Source organism: Strongylocentrotus purpuratus, unplaced genomic scaffold, assembly GCF_000002235.5.
Source record: "Strongylocentrotus purpuratus isolate Spur 01 unplaced genomic scaffold, Spur_5.0 spur5_scaffold_2, whole genome shotgun sequence".
In the NCBI taxonomy this organism is placed as follows: domain Eukaryota; kingdom Metazoa; phylum Echinodermata; class Echinoidea; order Camarodonta; family Strongylocentrotidae; genus Strongylocentrotus; species Strongylocentrotus purpuratus.
In genome coordinates, this window is record NW_022145605.1 from 17,112,308 (window position 1) to 17,130,418 (window position 18,111).

An 18,111-nucleotide genomic window follows, 5' to 3' on the forward strand; every position below is an offset into this window, starting at 1 on the left:
ATTCACTTACACATAGCTACATCTATTTTAAAAACACTCAAGAACTTCTGATGGACATCGTTATCTGATCCTATAAAAGATCTCCTCCACAGGCAGAATATAATGAATGGTTTCAACAAAATTAAGAAACACTTTAAATTATAGGTCTACTGCAAAGGGTAGATTACACAAGACTATAACAATAAAAGCGACATTATTCATAAATAGCTACATCATAAAATCGAATCCATTAATTTGTTTCACTTCTCTATTTCAAAACAAGAGTGTTCTCCTCCTAGTCATTTTTGCTTTTAGTTTCAGTGATGAAAGAAAATCAAAATGATATGATGATCAATTCATCCAGCTGACTCCAACTTTGAACGTGACGTACATACTACTTCTCTTTTATAATATCTGAATTCCAATTTGTATCCCCCTTTCTTTCCTGTTCTGTTTAGCAACCATTATTATGGTGGCCCTGAAGGGACATCGCGAATAGACTAAATCGTGAAAAATATGCGATAAAATTCACGATATCGTCAATTTTATCGCATATTTTTCACGAAGAAATTCACGAAATTGACGATATCGTGAACTTTATTGTGAACTTTTCACGATGAAATTGACGATATCGTGAACTTTTCACGATGAAATTGACGATATCGTGAATTTTATCGTGAAAAGTTCACGATATAAAGTTCACGATATCGTCAATTTTATCGAGTACTCTATCGTGTACTCTATCATGTACTCTCCTGACGGGCGCTTCGTAAACAAAACCAGCCCTAGCTGGGGGAGACAGAGAGAAGGAAAAAAGGGAAAGGGAAAGAGAAGATAAAAGGAAAGAAAGAATAATAAGAAGAAAAGAGGGAAACGGGGGGGGGGGGGGGGGGGGGCGAAGGGCTCTTGCCTCCTCCTCACTCCCCCCCCCCCTCCCCGCCAAAAAATAAATCAGAGAGAGAGAGAGAAGGGAAAGGGAAAGGGAAAGAAGATAAAAGGAAAGAAAGAAGAGGAAGAAGAAGAAAAGAGGAAAACGGGGGAAGGGCGAAGGACTCTTGCCTCCCCTCCCCCCCGCCAAAAAATAAATCAGAGAGAGAGAGAGAAGGGAAAGGGAAAGAGAAGATAAAAGGAAAGAAAGAAGAGGAAGAAGAAGAAAAGAGGGAAACGGGGGCAAAGGGCTTTTGCCTCGTCCCCCCGCCCCCCGCCAAAAAATAAATAAGAGAGAGAGAGAGAAGGAAAGGGAAAGAGAAGAAAGAAAGAGAAAAACGAAAAAGAGGGAGAATAGGAAAGAAAGGAAAAGAAAGAAAAGAAAGGAGGCAAGAGCCCTTCGCCCCTGTTTCCCTCTTTTCTTATTCTTTTTCCTCTTCTTTCTTTCCTTTTATATTTTCTTTCCCTCTCCCTTCTCTTTCCCTTTATGGCGGGAGGGGGGAGGGGGAGGTAAGAGCCTTTCGCCCTTCCCCCGTTTCCCTCTTTCCGTCTTCTTCTTCTTTCTTTCCTTTTATATTTTCTTTCCCTTTTCCTTTCCCTTCTCTCTATCTCTCTCTCTCTCTCTCTCCTATTTATTTGTTGGCGCGGGAGGGGGGGGGGAGGAGGCAAGAGCCCCTCTTTTCTTCTTATTCTTCTTCCTTTCCTTTTTTATTCTCTTTCCCTTTCCCTTTTCCTTCTCTCTCTATCTCTTATTTATTTTTTTGGCGGGGGGTGGGGAGGGAGGAGGCAAGAGCCCTTCGCCCTTCCCCCGTTTCCCTCTTTCCTTCTTATTCCTCTTCTTTCTTTCCTTTTATATTTTCTTTCCCTTTCCCTTCTCTCTCTTATTTATTTTTGGCAGGGGGGGGGGGAAGGAGGCAAGAGCCCTTCGCCCTTCCCCTGTTTCCCTCTTATTCCTCTTCTTTCTTTCCCTTTCCCTTCTCTCTCTATCTCTCTCTCTCTTATTTATTTTTTTGGCGGGGGGGGGGGGGGGGGAGGTAAGAGCCTTTCGCCCTTCCCCCGTTTCCCTCTTTCCTTCTTCCTCTTCTTTCTTTCCTTTTATATTTTCTTTCCCTATTTCCCTTTCCCTTCTCTCTCTCCTTATTTATTTTTTGGCGGGGGGGGGGGGGGGGAGTGAGGAGGAGGCAAGAGCCCTTCGCCCCCCCCCCCCCCCCCCCCGTTTCCCTCTTTTCTTCTTATTATTCTTTCTTTCCTTTTATCTTCTCTTTCCCTTTCCCTTTTTTCCTTCTCTCTGTCTCCCCCAGCTAGGGCTGGTTTTGTTTACGAAGCGCCCGTCAGGAGAGTACACGATAGAGTACACGATAGAGTACTCGATAAAATTGACGATATCGTGAACTTTATATCGTGAACTTTTCACGATAAAATTCACGATATCGTCAATTTCATCGTGAAAAGTTCACGATAAAGTTCACGATATCGTCAATTTCGTGAATTTCTTCGTGAAAAATATGCGATAAAATTGACGATATCGTGAATTTTATCGCATATTTTTCACGATTTAGTCTATTCGCGATGTCCCTTCAGGGCCACCATACATTATAGTGGCCCCCTCTCTACTAACTCCACCTGTCTATAGTGGTAATCTCTATTGTTGTCTCCCTCTAGGAAGAAATACATATTAGAACCTGTCTGGAAAGTATTTTATAACGGACCTCGATGGAACCCATTGAATTGAATACTGCAGTGAGCCATTGCATTTACACGTAAGTAACAAAAAGCTAAAGAGACCTGTATTACAAGAAAAGACGTTGTATTGCATGGATTATTAAATTAAAGTGATGTAACATCAAGCTGGCTTTTATGGCTTTTATCCCTAAAGCCAATTCTTTTACTTTTTACAGGCGAATACCAGAAGTACCAAGGACAAGTATTGTCACCTATCCAGTTTCCGAAGTGATCCATTTACAACCTGCCATCAATAAAAAGAGTCCTATCAATTAATTGTCATGGCAACAACTTCATGGTCGAGTCAAAGTGGTGGTCTCGATGTTTACCCGAAGTTTAGCCAGTCCCGAGGCTGATGGCAGGCGCTTACTGCACTGATAGAGAATAAATCTGGCCATATATTGCTCAGTTGTACAGAATAATATGTGCTGTTCCATACCCTCTACAACCAATTGTTAATTCCAATCCTGGACCAAACACTATATGTACATGTACCTTCATTGTAAAACCCTAACCCTGTATCTTTGAGGCTGTTCACACCGCAATGAGATAGCGCGGTCTATCGTAGCACCCCCTTTTTTCTAGCACGCGCTAGACCGCGCTATCTCTCGTCGACCACCCCCAAGAGGTGCTCCAGTGGCACGACGTTTTGGCTCGTCGTGGCTCACTGTTGGGCGGACCGAAACGACGTTGTACCTTCCAAACTGTAGAGATAGCGCGCGCTATCTCTGCCGGTGTGAACAGCCTCTTTGACAAACCAAGCACAGGGCAGTTGTCAAAATATGAGAAAATGTCAGAGCACTTGTTTCTAAGACAATATCTTTTGTTTTAACAGCCAGAATGGCATTATAAATATGAATGATCAAGGACAGAAGTTTAATAATGCCCTTCAAGTTCTAAGCAGCGAATATGTTATTGGTCGATTGCAATAATGTTTGACTGCAATAATGTTGTAACTGCCATTGGCGATGCATGGCCACTATAAAGACCTTAATGCAATTAACAAATCTGTAAAAATGTAAATGCAGATATGGCCATCATGATAATTTCAAACAATATCCTTTATGGATAGCCAAAAGGGCACCCTCACTGGTAGACAACATGTTAATGCGGAAAGGCAATTTTTTGCCTCTGACAATGGACGTTGCAACCTTATTGAGGCCCTCAATTTCCGGAAACTATTGACAGACGATTGATTGAACAACGATATTAGATATCCTATTTTGCCAGCATCCTTATGCCTAGACTGCACGGGTGGGATGACAGATGTTCCTGCGAAAAAATGATTTCTGCCTCTGAAAATGACCATAGCAACCATATTGAGAACAACAGACAATGCAGGATCCCTGTAGGCCCTCAACTTCCGGAAACTATTGACATACGATTGATTGAAAGACGAAAGTCGATATAAGATATCCTATTTTACCAGCATCATTATGCCTCTGCACAGGTGGGATAACATGTTCCTGCGAAAAAGTCATTTCTGCCTCTGACAATGACCATTGCAACCTTATTGAGGACAACAAAAAATGCAGGTGCTCTTTAGGCCCTCAACTTCCGGAAACTATTGACAGACGGATTGATTGAACGTCCGTATTAGATATCCCATTTTGCCAGCATCCTTATGCCTTTGCACAGGTGGGATTACCCAGGACTGGGCACGTGGAGGACGACACGATTCAGTCGGTATTATTCGGTAAGGCGAGATTTTCAGGGATTTGTGGCAAAATGCTGATTTACCGGAGAAAGGTGAGACACGGTGGGATTGAGGGCATTCTAAAGCGGAAAGCCGGAAACCCAGTTAATCTGGTCATTGTATCATGTCTAGAGGCTTTATGACAAAAGTCAGGTAACAAATATTCGAAATCAAATGCTGAAACAAAGCTAGAAACAAAATGTAACAAAAATCAGGTGAGGAAAAAGCTTGTACCTTGAATACCAGTAAGTTTGATAAGAAGGATTTGAGGTAATACAAACTATAAATTTCAGGATAAATATCAAAGAAAGACATAGTTTGACATAGAGCATTTATAAGGATTAAGGAATAAATAACACAGGGCAGGTTACAAAAACCAAGGTAAAAAAAGAATATCATACGTATTGAAATAAATTTCAAATTAAAGAAGGAAATACTGTATCGAGATTACCAAGTTTTATTTCAGACTAAACGTGAAAGTAAAGCATACAGGATTCACAACCAGCCTCAGGTATTACAAGAATAGGGAAAGCAAGATGAGAACATAATTATGACACATTGCAAAAAAAAGTGTTTTACAAAATACACAGTTCAGACAGAGTACAGATTTGTATCTCAAAGGCAGCAATTTTTTTAAATCTCGAAATAAAATCATTAACTTACATTATATATGACTGGCCTGATCAAAATTGCATCTGTTATGGTTTGCTTTGGTTGCACAGAAATAACTCAATAGAAGTAGCTTTTTTTCTTTGAATTCTAGTAGCTAATTGATTCTCTAGATACAAGTAGAAAATAGGGTAACATGATGCAGATATTTTTTGTATAAATGTATCAGTAATTGTAGAAACTGAAACTGGTATCAAAACACAGAATAAAAGATTACGAGATGCAGTTTTAATGAGTCATTATTTTGTACATAATCTGACCTTCAAAGGATTGTAAATTGCTTGTGGTTTATTAGCATCATGAATTTCTGTAATTATGTATATTATAAAACATGGTTTCAGTCCATGAAGGGGTTGCCACACAATGGAAAAATAAATATAGTTTAGCTACATTGGTAGATGATTAAGGGATTTGTCACCGTAAATACAACAGCTCTATGCAATATTTGATATAAACTATTTTTCTATTTACAAAGGCTTGATATAACAACGTAAAAGTAAATACATTTGAGAAATATGTGTAATACCACAGATAAGTAAAGGGATTAATCACACCAACATTCTTTTGCTGTATCTGCCCTTGGACATACATGTATTCCAAATATCAACTTAAAATTACAGAATGCAGCTACACTAGCAGATGATTAACAGGAATAATTTTAAAATTTTTATTTTTGCTCTGTCTATCTGTCCATACTGGTATTCTTATTAAAAATAAATTAATATACATACATGTAAGCTACAAATAATTAGCTACATCAACTAGAGAAAAGACTGGTGGTGGGTCACCGACTGTTGGGCCATGCCAGGCTGGTGACATGGCAGTTGCTCCTGAGACAATTACTACGGCTTTATTCCATCAAGGTACAGGGTTATGGTTGGGAAGAGGGTTATATCGTAGAGTGTTGGGTCTAGGGCTGAAGTTAGGAATTACTTGTACCAGTAGATGAGTTGCAGGAGCAAGTATCCTACAATCGATCACGACTGTCAGACTCTGGCAAGGCACTTGACAAAAAAGAGGGCATATTGGCCCAATGACAAGAGTGCCATGCCAGGCCTAGCTGAAATAGGGTGTGTCTGTCTCTCAAGAATATGATTTATTTTTTCTCAACATCATTTGATTTTTTTTTCCTACCCAAAACTGTACAAAGCAGGAATATACAACAAGGTCTTATTTACAAAGGGTGTTTCTCTTCCCGTCTTCCTAGACAAAAAGCCACTCTTTGCTGTGAATGCAGCTACCGTACATGTACAGGTGAATAGTGTCACACACTTTTCTTCAAACAAGTCATACAAGAATCACCTTGACTTCTTAATAAAAACTTGCTCTTTTTGACCAAAGTCCAAAAACCAGCTGGAAGTACATTGAAACTAAGTTTTTTTTTCCCTTCAAATTCATACATATTGTTAAAATGAAGCCTTCAATGATACTGCTAGAGTACCGGTACTATATCCTTAATCTGAATACCATATTGTGGTCATTTTAAATGGAAATACAACATGTTTAGCGCTAATGGTATAATGGCATCAATGGATATTGAACGCATCTAGGACAATAATTCATTCCAAATGATATTACACACTTCAGTGACACATGTAACAACAATCAAAAGAATAACACGTCTCTAGACACTATATCGTCCTTGTTTTCACGAAGTGACGGTAGTGAGGAAAATCGTAACGCAAAGTGAATGCAATTTTTTTTCACTACCGTCACCTCGTGAAAACAGCGACGATATTTGTAAACTTTATGCTGTTGATGTATTGTCTGTTTAGAGCCAGAATATGATGTCTGTGATACTGATAAAAGATGTGAGTTAATGCCCTTCTGGCTCATTAAACAAACAATACATTGATGTTGTATTGTAGAAATGTAAGCATTTCCAAAACAACATCAATATTTCCAATACAATGCACTTTCTCACTAAAAAGTGCAATGCTAAAATTTTCCATGAATTTCCTGGACCATGGATATTATGTCTCTCTGACCTTTTCGTAAACACTCCAAGAGCATGTCAATGCACTAGCCACCACCAGACAAATATGCTGGATTACAAATGACCCCACAAATGTACAGTACAAACATAGTAGACAAGAACTAAAAAAGAAATCTGTAATTCCTATTGCATAGTACAAAAGGAAAAGATATTAAAACAGTACTACAATATTAGACGGACACAAAATATCTAGGTTATCAATCTTACTTACCGGAAAATATTCAACATAGCTGGATTGTTGTTATCGTCAGATTTAAAAGAAGTGAAAATGAAGCATTTAGTTGATCAATACACAGCAAGCTCTGAAACTATCAACAGATGTTGTCTGTACTGTAGTACAATCCGTCTGTATATAGTACATTCCGTATGTGACAAAATTTGATACTTATTGATCTACAGAGTCTACATGCGTGTAGTGTTGTGCTAGACTAATTACAAGGTCTAACCTTTTGTTTTTGATCGGTAAACTCCAAGCCACAATTGTCCGGTATGTATGTGGATACCTGGTTAATTATTAACTTGAATAATAAACAGGTTGGTTGTCTCATTTGCCAGTGAAGTGTCATAAACTCATTACTGCATGCTTCTGATAATAGATGCTTTGAAGCTAAGTGCATTGGGAATAATTTATTACTTTTTATCAACTCTTATGGCAATGGTTGGCTTTTAACCCCACCCTCTCTTTACCAGACTCTTCTACATGTATTTTTATCTCCTCTTTTCTTTTCCTTTTCTTTCCACATCTCATCTCCCATCTGATTTCCCATTTGATATCAAGCAATCCTTCTTCTTCTTATTTTTTAAAATACATTTTTCAGTTTATGAATTATTAATTTGGTGAATCTGAATTTATCCTCTGTTGGGGCTTGGGCTTAAACTTGCTAATGTGGTTTTGTGTTACATACATTATGTATGTACATTGTATGTATTTCATTTCCTTCTGACTCTCCTCTCTCCCTCGATCTCCTTCTCCACAATTTCCATGCTCCCTCTTCTATATAAGATCTCTCTTTTACCCCCCCCCCCCTCTTAATCTCTCTCTCTCTCTCTCTCTTTCTCTCTCTCTCTCCCTCTTTCTCTCTCTCTCTCTCTCTCGTCTCTCTCCCTTTCATTCCTCTTCTCTCTCTCTCTCTCTCTCTCTCTTTCTCACCCTCTCATCTCCTCTCTCCCTTTCTCTCACATCCCCCCTCTCTCTCTCTTTTGTCCCCTTCCCATCTACATGTATAGTCTCTCTCACTATGACATTGCTACAATATACATGTACGTCACCAATTAAGAAGACCAAACAAAATAACAATGTAATAGACATTAGACAAACACAGTGCCCTGTGTGTTAGACCTCACAGGGCCTACTATACAGTAAGTTAAGTATTCTGAAAAGCTCAATTTAAAGTCAATTAAGAAATCAGTCTTCTGACAAGTCACTTCATACAGTAAAGCGGTCTCATAATAATTATCATGACAACTGCAGTAGAAACAGCATGGCAGGGGTAGGCAGTGGATTTGTACTTCAGGTTTTATAATGAGGCTTACAATAAAACTCTACAGAAGCTACAAATGGATTTGTAAAAGCTCTATTAGCTAGATCTATTAGTACTTTGTTGATTCATGAAAGAAAGAACGATCATGGCAATTTTTTTGTGGCCTCCACTTAGCCCTTTAATTGTAATACCACTGAGATATTTTAACCACAATTTGTTTCACGTTTAACTAGAACAGGATGATTTTAGAGAATGTATTTTAGGTCATGGATATCCTTCGCCTTTTTAGATTCAATCAGCAGTTATTTGTTATTTTTTGTAATATATCAAACATATCCTGCAAAGTATGTGATCTCACTAAAAACTATGAGTTGGTTAAAAAGCAGATTTCATATTTCATAGACACTGTACCTGGTTTAACATATATTGCATTCAGATACATTGGCAGAGGCAGGTAATAAATTAATTAAGTATGCTTATATCGGATTGCAAAGCAGATACATGTAGTTAAGCCCTATAATCGACCATTATCATACAGCCCAAGAAATCTGTGATTGAATTGTGTCACACACAGCTGACATACAATACATGACAAGCTCAATACCATGCACTATTCATAATAGAAACACAAATTTGTACCTTTTGTATGAGTGCACGCAAGCCCATAGAAATGTCAGCCCTGGGGAAAAGGGAGACCACAAAAGAAAAATCAATATTCTGAGCACACATTCAAGCTGGCAAAATAGAGAGGAAATGTTGTCTTAATAGCTACTGTGTAAATACTGTACATAGTATGTTCCTTCGGGACATATCTATGAGGGAATTTTAGTTGAAATACAATTTTTTTCAAACCTGCATATATTATGCTGGGAGCCAGAAGGGCATTAACTCTGTGTTAAAGGGATAGTTGAGTTCTGAAGGCATTTGCGGTCTGAAACAAGAACTCAACTAATCTCTTTAAAGTATTATAAGCAGACAGTACATGTCTCTTTTGGAAGATATCGACCTGAAAAATATCAGGTGACCATGAAATACAATTCTTTTGAAACCTGAGTGCACCATATTTCAATTTAGTTTGAGAACACGCCTGATATATACAATGTATATAGAACTATATTTACAAGGATAGGAAAGTGTTGTCACCCATCATATCGAAGGGAGCGCTAGAGCATATAAACCTGACATTTCAGTATTTCACTTTAGAAAAGGGAGATATTTATTTATAGTAACTTGATATGTAGTTTCAGTACTGCTTTCTAATTACATAGATTTTAAAAATAGAATATCAATGCAGCCTCCTTTTTTTTTTCTTTTTCGTTATGGCTTTTGTTTTGCATGTACTTTTTATTCATTTTGTTTACATTGTATTTTTTATTGCTGTCTCAATTTCTAACTCATTTCTTCTTATCATTATTTTTTTGTTTTTGTTTTGTAACTTTGTGAAATCAGTAAAATACACAATGGAAAAAAGGAAGGGAAAGGAGTCTGTCTACACATACATGTAGGAAGTTTATGTGTTGTGACATATGAAATATATCTTGAAATTTGAATCTAAGATACTTTGAAGTTTGAAACAAATGAAAAGCAAACAAATTGTATTAAAAGTGTACCAAAAAAGTTTAAACATTCACTTTGAAACAGAGATTGAAGTTGATCACAGCCATTGACACAGATTGAAAGAAAGGAGAGACGATAGTGATATGTATTTTGTCATCAAATCAGTGAAATCAAAATTTAACCAAAATTAGAAACAAAGTGAAAGTCAAAGAAAAGAAAAGAGGACAAGTCATTTAAAAATGGGAGAGGATTGAAGGGCTTAAAGTAGAAAATCCAATCAAGGATAATTAAAACAAAAAAATTGATGATTTACCACTTCAGTGTCGCTGGTACAAGAAATATCATCAATGATGAAAATGGAGTCATCTGCAGACTACAGCTACAGTCGCAGCGGAGAGATGGGACCCTAGCTACATATATCCAGCCCGTAGGCTCGGCTCGGTCGCAAGGCTGCAATGACCTCCTCCTTCAGCAGATAAGTTTGGACAGAAAGAGGTTGTTTTATTCCGTATGATTAAACGCAAACATTAGCCACATCTCGGTATCGACAAAAATATTTCGCTCAATAAAACAGTCAGAGTTGAAAACGTGACATCAAGGAGAATACTGAAACTAAGCTTCGTTTCGTCAGAGTGGTGTCATCAATGTTAACGGTGTTCAAGTTCTCTCATACTACTACGCGGAGCTGGAGAGGAGCGCTAACTGCTCGGCTCGCCCGGACTTCCCGGGGTCCTCGAGCCTCACGGTCACGGACGACACTCAGGGGGCGGCCCTAGGCCCTAGGCCCTCTGTGTGGAGTTCAGCTAGAGAGCTTAATCTTCAAGGAGGGCTTAATCAAGTCACTAAGTACGAAATGCATGAGTAGCAACACTGTCTGTTATGGGGCTTTCACATATACACTTCGGGGCCCGTACGGCGAGTAAAAACAGACATTTTGGGAATTTTCGGCCGGTGTCCGGCCGGCTACCGTAAAGATCCTACGGGCGCCGGGACAGTTTTTGAAGCCGTACGGGCGCCGTGGTGCTGAGTCGGCTGCTCCCAATTCTCCCGGCGTTTCTATCCGACCGTTAGGTCGTAGAGAGCCCGTGAAGGGCCCGCAGGGCACCTTACGGGTCCCGGCGGGCTCCGGACGGTGTCCGGACGGGCCCCTCACGATTTTTGGGGGTCAATTCTCATGAAAAATCTTAACGGGAACCTTGAGGTGCGGATTTCAGAGGACACATAGTTCAGTGCACCGCACGGGACCCGGCCGGGCGCCTTAAGGACCCCGGCCGGTTCCCGGCAGGGCACCTTGAGGACCCCGGCCGGGTCCCGGCAGGGCACCTTCCGGGAGCCACGGGTGCACCTGCTCATCGGACGGAGCACGTAAGCTTACCGGCCGGCATCCTTACGGGCGCCTTGCATTTCACTCGACCAATTTTCACCGGGCACCTCCCGGGCGCCGCAGAATATGTGACCACACATGCCGTAGAAAAGAAAATCGGAAGGTTCCCGTACGGTCTCTAAATCCACGGCATGCCGCCGGGTAGGGAAAATCGTACGGGGCCCGGTTTATATGTGACCTAGGCATTACGAACACCCTTCCGTATTCATTTATAGAGCTTATCAAATCATAATGATATTGTGGTAGCTTTATAACTTTGAACTTTGAAAATTTTGTTTTGTTTGCTTGTCAGAGTATTTAGTGAAAAGGCACTGACAAATTTCTGATGACCTTTTTCTTTTACTTGATTGTTTATTCGCCAAGCTTCCAACATACAACAATATACAAGAATAACAGATCAAAATTAAGTCAGCTTGAACAGAATAACCCACAAAAGCTCAAAAAAAAGAAAAGAAAGGAATAATATAGTCTTGAGGACAGTACCCTTCTCCATAGTTTTGTATTTTTATGGTAAGAGGGGATATTAATGATTTTAAAGATCGTTAGGTGGTATTATGAAAACTGTGTTACATCTTGTGATGCAGGGGCAGGCGCGTACGCAGGATTTTTTCAAGGGGGGGGGGGGTTTAACATTTTTAAATCGGGCCGAAAATTTCGCATCGACTCAGCCAGCCGCTGAATAAGCGGGGGGGGGGGGGGTAAGAGGACACTTTTTTTCTGTTTTTTGGTCTCGAAATTTGAAAAATTGACATTTTGCTCCGTTGGGGGGGGGGGGGGAAGGTCACCTTTTTTAGGTCAGCCATGGGAATAATTTTATTTTTTTTATTTTTTATTATTAAAAAAAAAGAAAAAAAGAAAAAGAAAAAAAAAAACCAAAGGGGGGGGGGGGGGGGGGTTTCGTTTTTTTTAGGGGGTTTATACACATAAAAATACCAAAAGGGGGGGGGTTAAACCCCCCAAACACCCCCCCCCCCCTGCGTACGCGCCTGTGCAGGGGTGGGCGAGTACTGACAAGCCTAAGTGAAAGGGGAAAAATTCACGAGGGGAGGGGGGGGGGGGGCAGGTCACATCTTTTGCTCATCATGCTCGAAGATCAATATCCCAGTTTCAAAGTTTTGCAATTTCACTTGATATGTAAGGATTACAAATAGATCACCTTAATTGCTACATTCATCTGAATTAAATATGAAGTGTTGATTACCAAAATAAAGGTGATTTCAAAATTACAGGGGCTACAGTGAGCACCACCTCCCATCCTACATGCCTCAGTGGGGAAGAGTCTGTCAGACATCTGACAACCCTACCAAACTGAGCAAAGGCCCTTATATTTTTTAGGTTTCCTCTTTAATGTCTAAAATTTTTGACTAGCAATGAAAAAAAGAGATTAACATGGTTTCCACAACATTTTCCTAAGCCTTGATTGGGTCTAAGACTGTCCTAGGGGCATCAGAACACAATTTTTTTTTTTTTTTTTTTTTTTTTTTTTGGGGGGGGGGGGGGAGGCACATTCTTTTTATTTTGTTTCTTTACTTAAAGCCTCACTGTCCTACTTGTAGCTACTTGCTCCCTCTATATAGAAAACTTCCCCAATCGGTGCCTGTTGGTCCCCCATGATCTGCCTTTTCTTATGTTAGTTGAGAGCTGAGTTAATGAGATAGCCACCTGTCAGTGACCTTGCTGTGTGGTCTAATCCCTTCTGGCCCAGTAGTATTGACGGTCTTTAAGGTATGCCTAAACTTTTCTGTGTGTGCTATAGTGCTTCTCTCAACCCCTGCCCCCTCAACGTTCTATTTCTGATTAAAATTGTCATCAAATGCACAGAATAAACCTTCATCTTCATTGGTGCTTTGTGCATATATCTATCTCTCAATTTCAATTTCAATTTTCGAAATAACATTTCTTTTCTTTCATACTTTAACAAAATAATATTAATATAACAAATGAATACATTATTTTTAATGACATAAATGATTTTGAAGAAGGTATACATCCCATTGAGCATTATGTGTCGGGTGTATCTGCATAAAACAATACTCTATCAATATAACAATGTCGAGGTAAGAATAGATAAAGTATAGAGAAGGTGGAAAGGGGAAATGAGGAGGAAAGTATGCTGGGGGGGGGGGCAGGGCCGCAGGGGGAATTGTTATGGTGTATAAGCCCCGTAAGAGCTGGCAGCTACATGTATGCCCAGACATTAACAAATGGCTTACCCTAATTAAGATGTTTTAATAATAAATGTAATTAATCATTGTATTATGCTTTCAAAATAGGCCATCACTTTTGCCTTTGGATTTTATGAAGTGTATTCATCAAATAGCACTAACCATCATTAACAAAGGTCTTAAAAGATTTCTGAAACACTGCATGTAGGTTAAACTTCTCCCAATTACCATTTTAAATCAACTGTCCGGATAGACAAATTGTCCAGGACAAGGCATAACTTAGAGAATACCCAGCCGCCGCCCCCCCCCCCCCCCTCCTCCCTCTCTATCTCTCTCTCTCTCTCTCTCTCTCTCTTTACTTAAAAGGCTAAAATCTTTCATGGTCCCAAGAGTTCATGGTAGTATTATTTTATTTTTTTTAATCAAGATTTTGCAAATTGTCTTCGGACCGTCCATTTTAAAAATAAGATTTGAAACGGACGAATGAAATAAAATCTAGATCTACTCTTCTTTTCACCGTAACATACGAATGCCGAGTGTACTACAGAAGTACATGACAATGACACATCTCTGCATAAATAAGGCCTTTGATTTACGGTATCATTTACGTGGCCGTAGTGGTTGGTAAACCGAATTTTCAATCATGGTGACACTTGTTCGCACAGATTTTCCTACTTTAAGGACAATATTTTGTATAGCAGGAATACTTCTGTCATTTTATGCACTTTATGTCGAGCTCAGCAAAGAACATAACCCTGATTTTCAGGCGATGTGTGATTTAAGCGGGACCATCAGTTGTTCAAAGGTGTTCACTTCCAAGTAAGTTGCTTCGGCCCCATGCATTGGGTTCCATGTCATACAATTTATATAATAAATGTCTATTTTTTTTCTTCTGTCTCTCACTCACTGATGACCTTTCAGAATTATTGAATTTGTTCATTTGAACCCGCAGTATATACATGAAGATTTTGATGGCAATCAGTCTAGTATTAGACTATACTCTACAATTTAATATTTAGTACAAAGAGGACTGTACTCCATGATGATGATGGAAGAAGAAAAAGAAGAAGAGGAAATTTCAAGCTCAAGTGAGAAATGGTCAAGACACTAGACAGATGATTAATGTTCAAGACGAGCTGCCAGATCTGTCAAACTACCGTAACACCTAAAGAATTGGAGACCTGATCAAACAACTCAGGCCTTCTCTGCAAATTAGAAGAGAGCATTCAAGACTTGCTCTCTTTTAGTTCTACAAAATCCGCAACGAGACTTTTAACTTTGGCATCACAGACCTCATCATACAAGATCATCAAGGACAGCTCTTTCACATGGCCTATGGGTACCAACTCCCCACTTTCTCCACTGAGCAGCACATGAAGTCTTTCTTCCCCAGTACATTTCAAACTTGGAACTCTCTCTCTTTCATTTTTTGTAATTTCTTCTACTTACAGATATGGAAAGGGCTTTGGAATTATTGGACAGATTTTGGGAGAGGATAACATTCTCAATCAGCCCAACTCCATTTATGGTATAATCTTCTTTTGTCTTCAAATCGCTTTGGGTAAGTTCAAATGCTTCTTTTCTTTAGCACCCATTTAATCCATACAGTGTCACTTAGCTCAGAAATAGGTATCACAAATTTAAATTTTGGTGATTCAATTTTTTTAAAACCATAGTGCCTTTTCTATTGGGTTGTGCGACACATGCTCTGGCACCAATTGCTCTGCATCAAGTTTTGAAACTAACCAAAATCTAAATGTCAACCCTAGATCAAACACTACACCTAAACCTAAAATCCAATTGTAACAGTTTCCTTTATCTTTGACAGAATAAAGCCTGACACAATCATTGCCAGAGTATACAGAGCACCTTTTATTGTTAATATTGCTGTTGCTATCCAACTTTTCCTTTACTCTTTGCTTGCTTTGGTCAAGTATTTGTACACACTTTACAATGCCCCAGTCGACTCTTGTCACACATATATGTATCATATAATGTGGCAGTCTCTGATTTTGATCCATAGTAAATTAACAGGGAACTTAATTTTTAGATAAAGGACTAGGTTTTTTTTTGTCCAAAATCACCATTGTTATACAATGTACGATATCACATTTTGAGCAGTTCATATTGCCTATGGCTCTATGAGGATTAGAGAAGGCCACATCTGTTCCGTTGTTTAACAGGAATATGTTATAAAGGAGGCTAAATTTAAATATATTTAGTGAGATATTGCTTCAGCCTGTATCTTTTAAGTACAATGTAGGAGGCCAGATCAATCACGATAATTGTGATACAATCTGATATCCAATTCAAGGGGACAAATTATCTTTTTCTCCTTCTTATGAAACATAAAGGGGTAAATAATTTGACTTTAGACAAGTTTTATCAGACAATTTAAATTAATCATTAACCTTTGACCTTAAAACACTCTTGTCTGTGATGAGAAACACCTCTCTCAGTTAAAGGTACAAAGTCCACAGAAGTGGTGTGATTAAGAAGTCTGTTGTTAGCAACCTCTGTCATTGGATAATTTTTTACTAATAAGAAAGATATATGAAAACCAGGAAGTAAATTTTGAAACATCAAATTCTTGTCAAAATCATTTAAAGTACACTGTACCCTAGTACAGAGTAAACAAATCATATACACCTGTACAGTGTTGGTCTTAAAAAAAAAAACCTAATCCTGGTTGTTGATTGTGATAGTCGTTGGTACAAGTACAAGTATATGAGTGATCACTGCCAAATTTTAACATCAAATTGGCAGTGTATGATGTTAGTGTCAACAGAAGTAGCACTCTCTCATTATGTTCGAAAGAAATAAATAATTGAAGTTGGTTCTTAGTTGTTTTTTAACGATGCATTCATAATTCATATGCCTTCTCATGATTATAAATTGACATTGTACCTTGTTGACTTTGAGAACACGTTTGTCTTTGATAAAATGAAATGAACACTAAAACAATTTTCTGTATTTTCATACCACAACAGCGATGGTCTTCAGTTACTCAGCGTCCATTCTCCTTCTATTAACATCAGTAGTATCTGTCATTGGTTGCTTCTACCTTGCGTATATACTCATGTTCGTTCTGGAGGATGCTTGCCTTGTCTGTATATCAACGTACGTCGTGAATGCCGCCCTCTTTTTCATCAATTTAATCCGGTGGAATTCGGAAAGGAGAGAAAGAAAGTATACAAGGAAGTCCAAATCGGATTGATGCCAAAATCAGTTCTTGAGTTTTATTTGTAAATGTTTTTATTGCAATTTATGGGTAAGGGGTATGTGTTACGAAAGATTCTTGTTGTAAAATGTGGTATGGTATTGAGATCTTTGCCAAGCAAATTTTAGATGAATCATTGAATGTCAGGCATTCTACTCTTTGAAAACTTATTCAGGGACAGAAACTTGAGACAATTGGGATTGGTTATATTATGACTGGGAGAAAAAAAACAATGAACTTTCGTGTATGGTAACTTGAAGGAATTGAAAGCATGGTAATTAGTTATGCCTGTACACAAACCATGTTATTCATTGTATCCCAATGTTTTTATCAATTAAGGCAAACTGAAATTGAACATCGAAATAAAGACTTAACAGTACATCCCGAGAATACAGATACAGGCTCAATGTATTAAGTGTACCAATCATCTTAAAAAAACAATTTTCTACATGAAATCAGCCTTTATAAAAAGCTCTGCCTGGCGCTCGATAGTGAATGGTTAAGAAATGTGAGAAGACAAAAAAGGATGACATAAAACTGTGTGTATAAAACCACCGCTATTCTATGCGAGCGCGTACGTGTGCATCTTCTAGTCAACTCGAGTCATTTTACTGTTTACTGAGAGTATATTTAAACTGAAATATCTCTTTGAAGAAGTAATATTTGAAGCTCATACGTTTAATATTATATAGCCGCATGGAAGATGGAACCCCTTACATCAAGAACAAAACATGTGCTGGTGATTTGTACACTTTAGCAAACGCCAATTCAGCTTTAAATAATAGAGAATCATGATATAGGTCTGCCGTCATTAAGCTTTGAAGTTGGATTTGATTGAAGATAAGTTTGGCTGAGCTTTGTGAACTATGGATTAGTGTTTTGAAGAGTTAACACTGAAACTCTGAGCCAAATCTTTTACCATTAGCTGTCTAAATTGTTTTAAGCAAATGAAATACTTTGCCTGAGTAGCACGTTTGAACTTTCATGAACTCAAAGAGAAAAACTTTATTTATTTTAATTCAATTTTTTTTCTTTAATTTTGAAGTGATATTTTCAGTTTTGTTAAAGGACAAATTCAAAGGCTCTTAGGGTTTCCCTCAAAGGGTTCTCATAACCTACTTAAAAGTAAATATTACTTAATTCCTGTATCCTTACATTCCTTATATCATACATGTACCTGTAAGTATGTAACTGTCTTTTAAAATAGACATTAAAGTTGTAATGAATATATCTTATCAGAGTTATATAGGTGTGCGCAAGCACCGGTGTATATTGCAGTAAAACTGAAGTAGAAATTTGTTTAATCAGTGGTTCA

The 18,111-nt window shown here is 38.5% G+C and overlaps 2 protein-coding genes across 3 annotated transcripts in view; one reads left to right on the plus strand and one right to left on the minus strand.

Annotated features, from left to right (window-relative positions):
* The window catches only part of LOC100893621 (E3 ubiquitin-protein ligase RGLG4), a 31,090-nt gene extending 20,303 nt beyond the window's left edge, over nucleotides 1–10,787 (minus strand). The window contains exon 1 of one of the 2 annotated variants that reach the window (XM_003725310.3): nucleotides 10,341–10,787. The gene's annotated coding sequence lies outside the window, so the exon portion shown is untranslated. Of the gene's footprint in view, nucleotides 1–7,200; nucleotides 7,352–10,340 lie in introns of those variants that run through there. The other variant, XM_011670080.2, reaches the window with a different exon arrangement.
* Nucleotides 10,788–14,159: 3,372 nt separating this feature from the next.
* On the plus strand, nucleotides 14,160–16,840 carry LOC763699 (vitamin K epoxide reductase complex subunit 1-like). The gene is made up of 3 exons (XM_011670081.2): nucleotides 14,160–14,395; nucleotides 15,028–15,137; nucleotides 16,567–16,840. Exons 1-3 carry the CDS (start codon nucleotides 14,220–14,222, stop codon nucleotides 16,791–16,793), a joined length of 513 nt encoding a protein of 170 aa, XP_011668383.1. The 5' UTR covers nucleotides 14,160–14,219; the 3' UTR covers nucleotides 16,794–16,840.
* Nucleotides 16,841–18,111: the final 1,271 nt, after the last annotated feature.

Coding starts and splice junctions, on each gene's coding strand:
- LOC763699 (XM_011670081.2), top strand. CDS start 14,220: ATGGTGACACTTGTTCGCACAGATTTTCCTACTTTAAGGACAATATTT. Junction 14,396..15,027: donor TCAAAGGTGTTCACTTCCAA/GTAAGTTGCTTC, acceptor TTCTACTTACAG/ATATGGAAAGGGCTTTGGAA. Junction 15,138..16,566: donor TTGTCTTCAAATCGCTTTGG/GTAAGTTCAAAT, acceptor ATACCACAACAG/CGATGGTCTTCAGTTACTCA.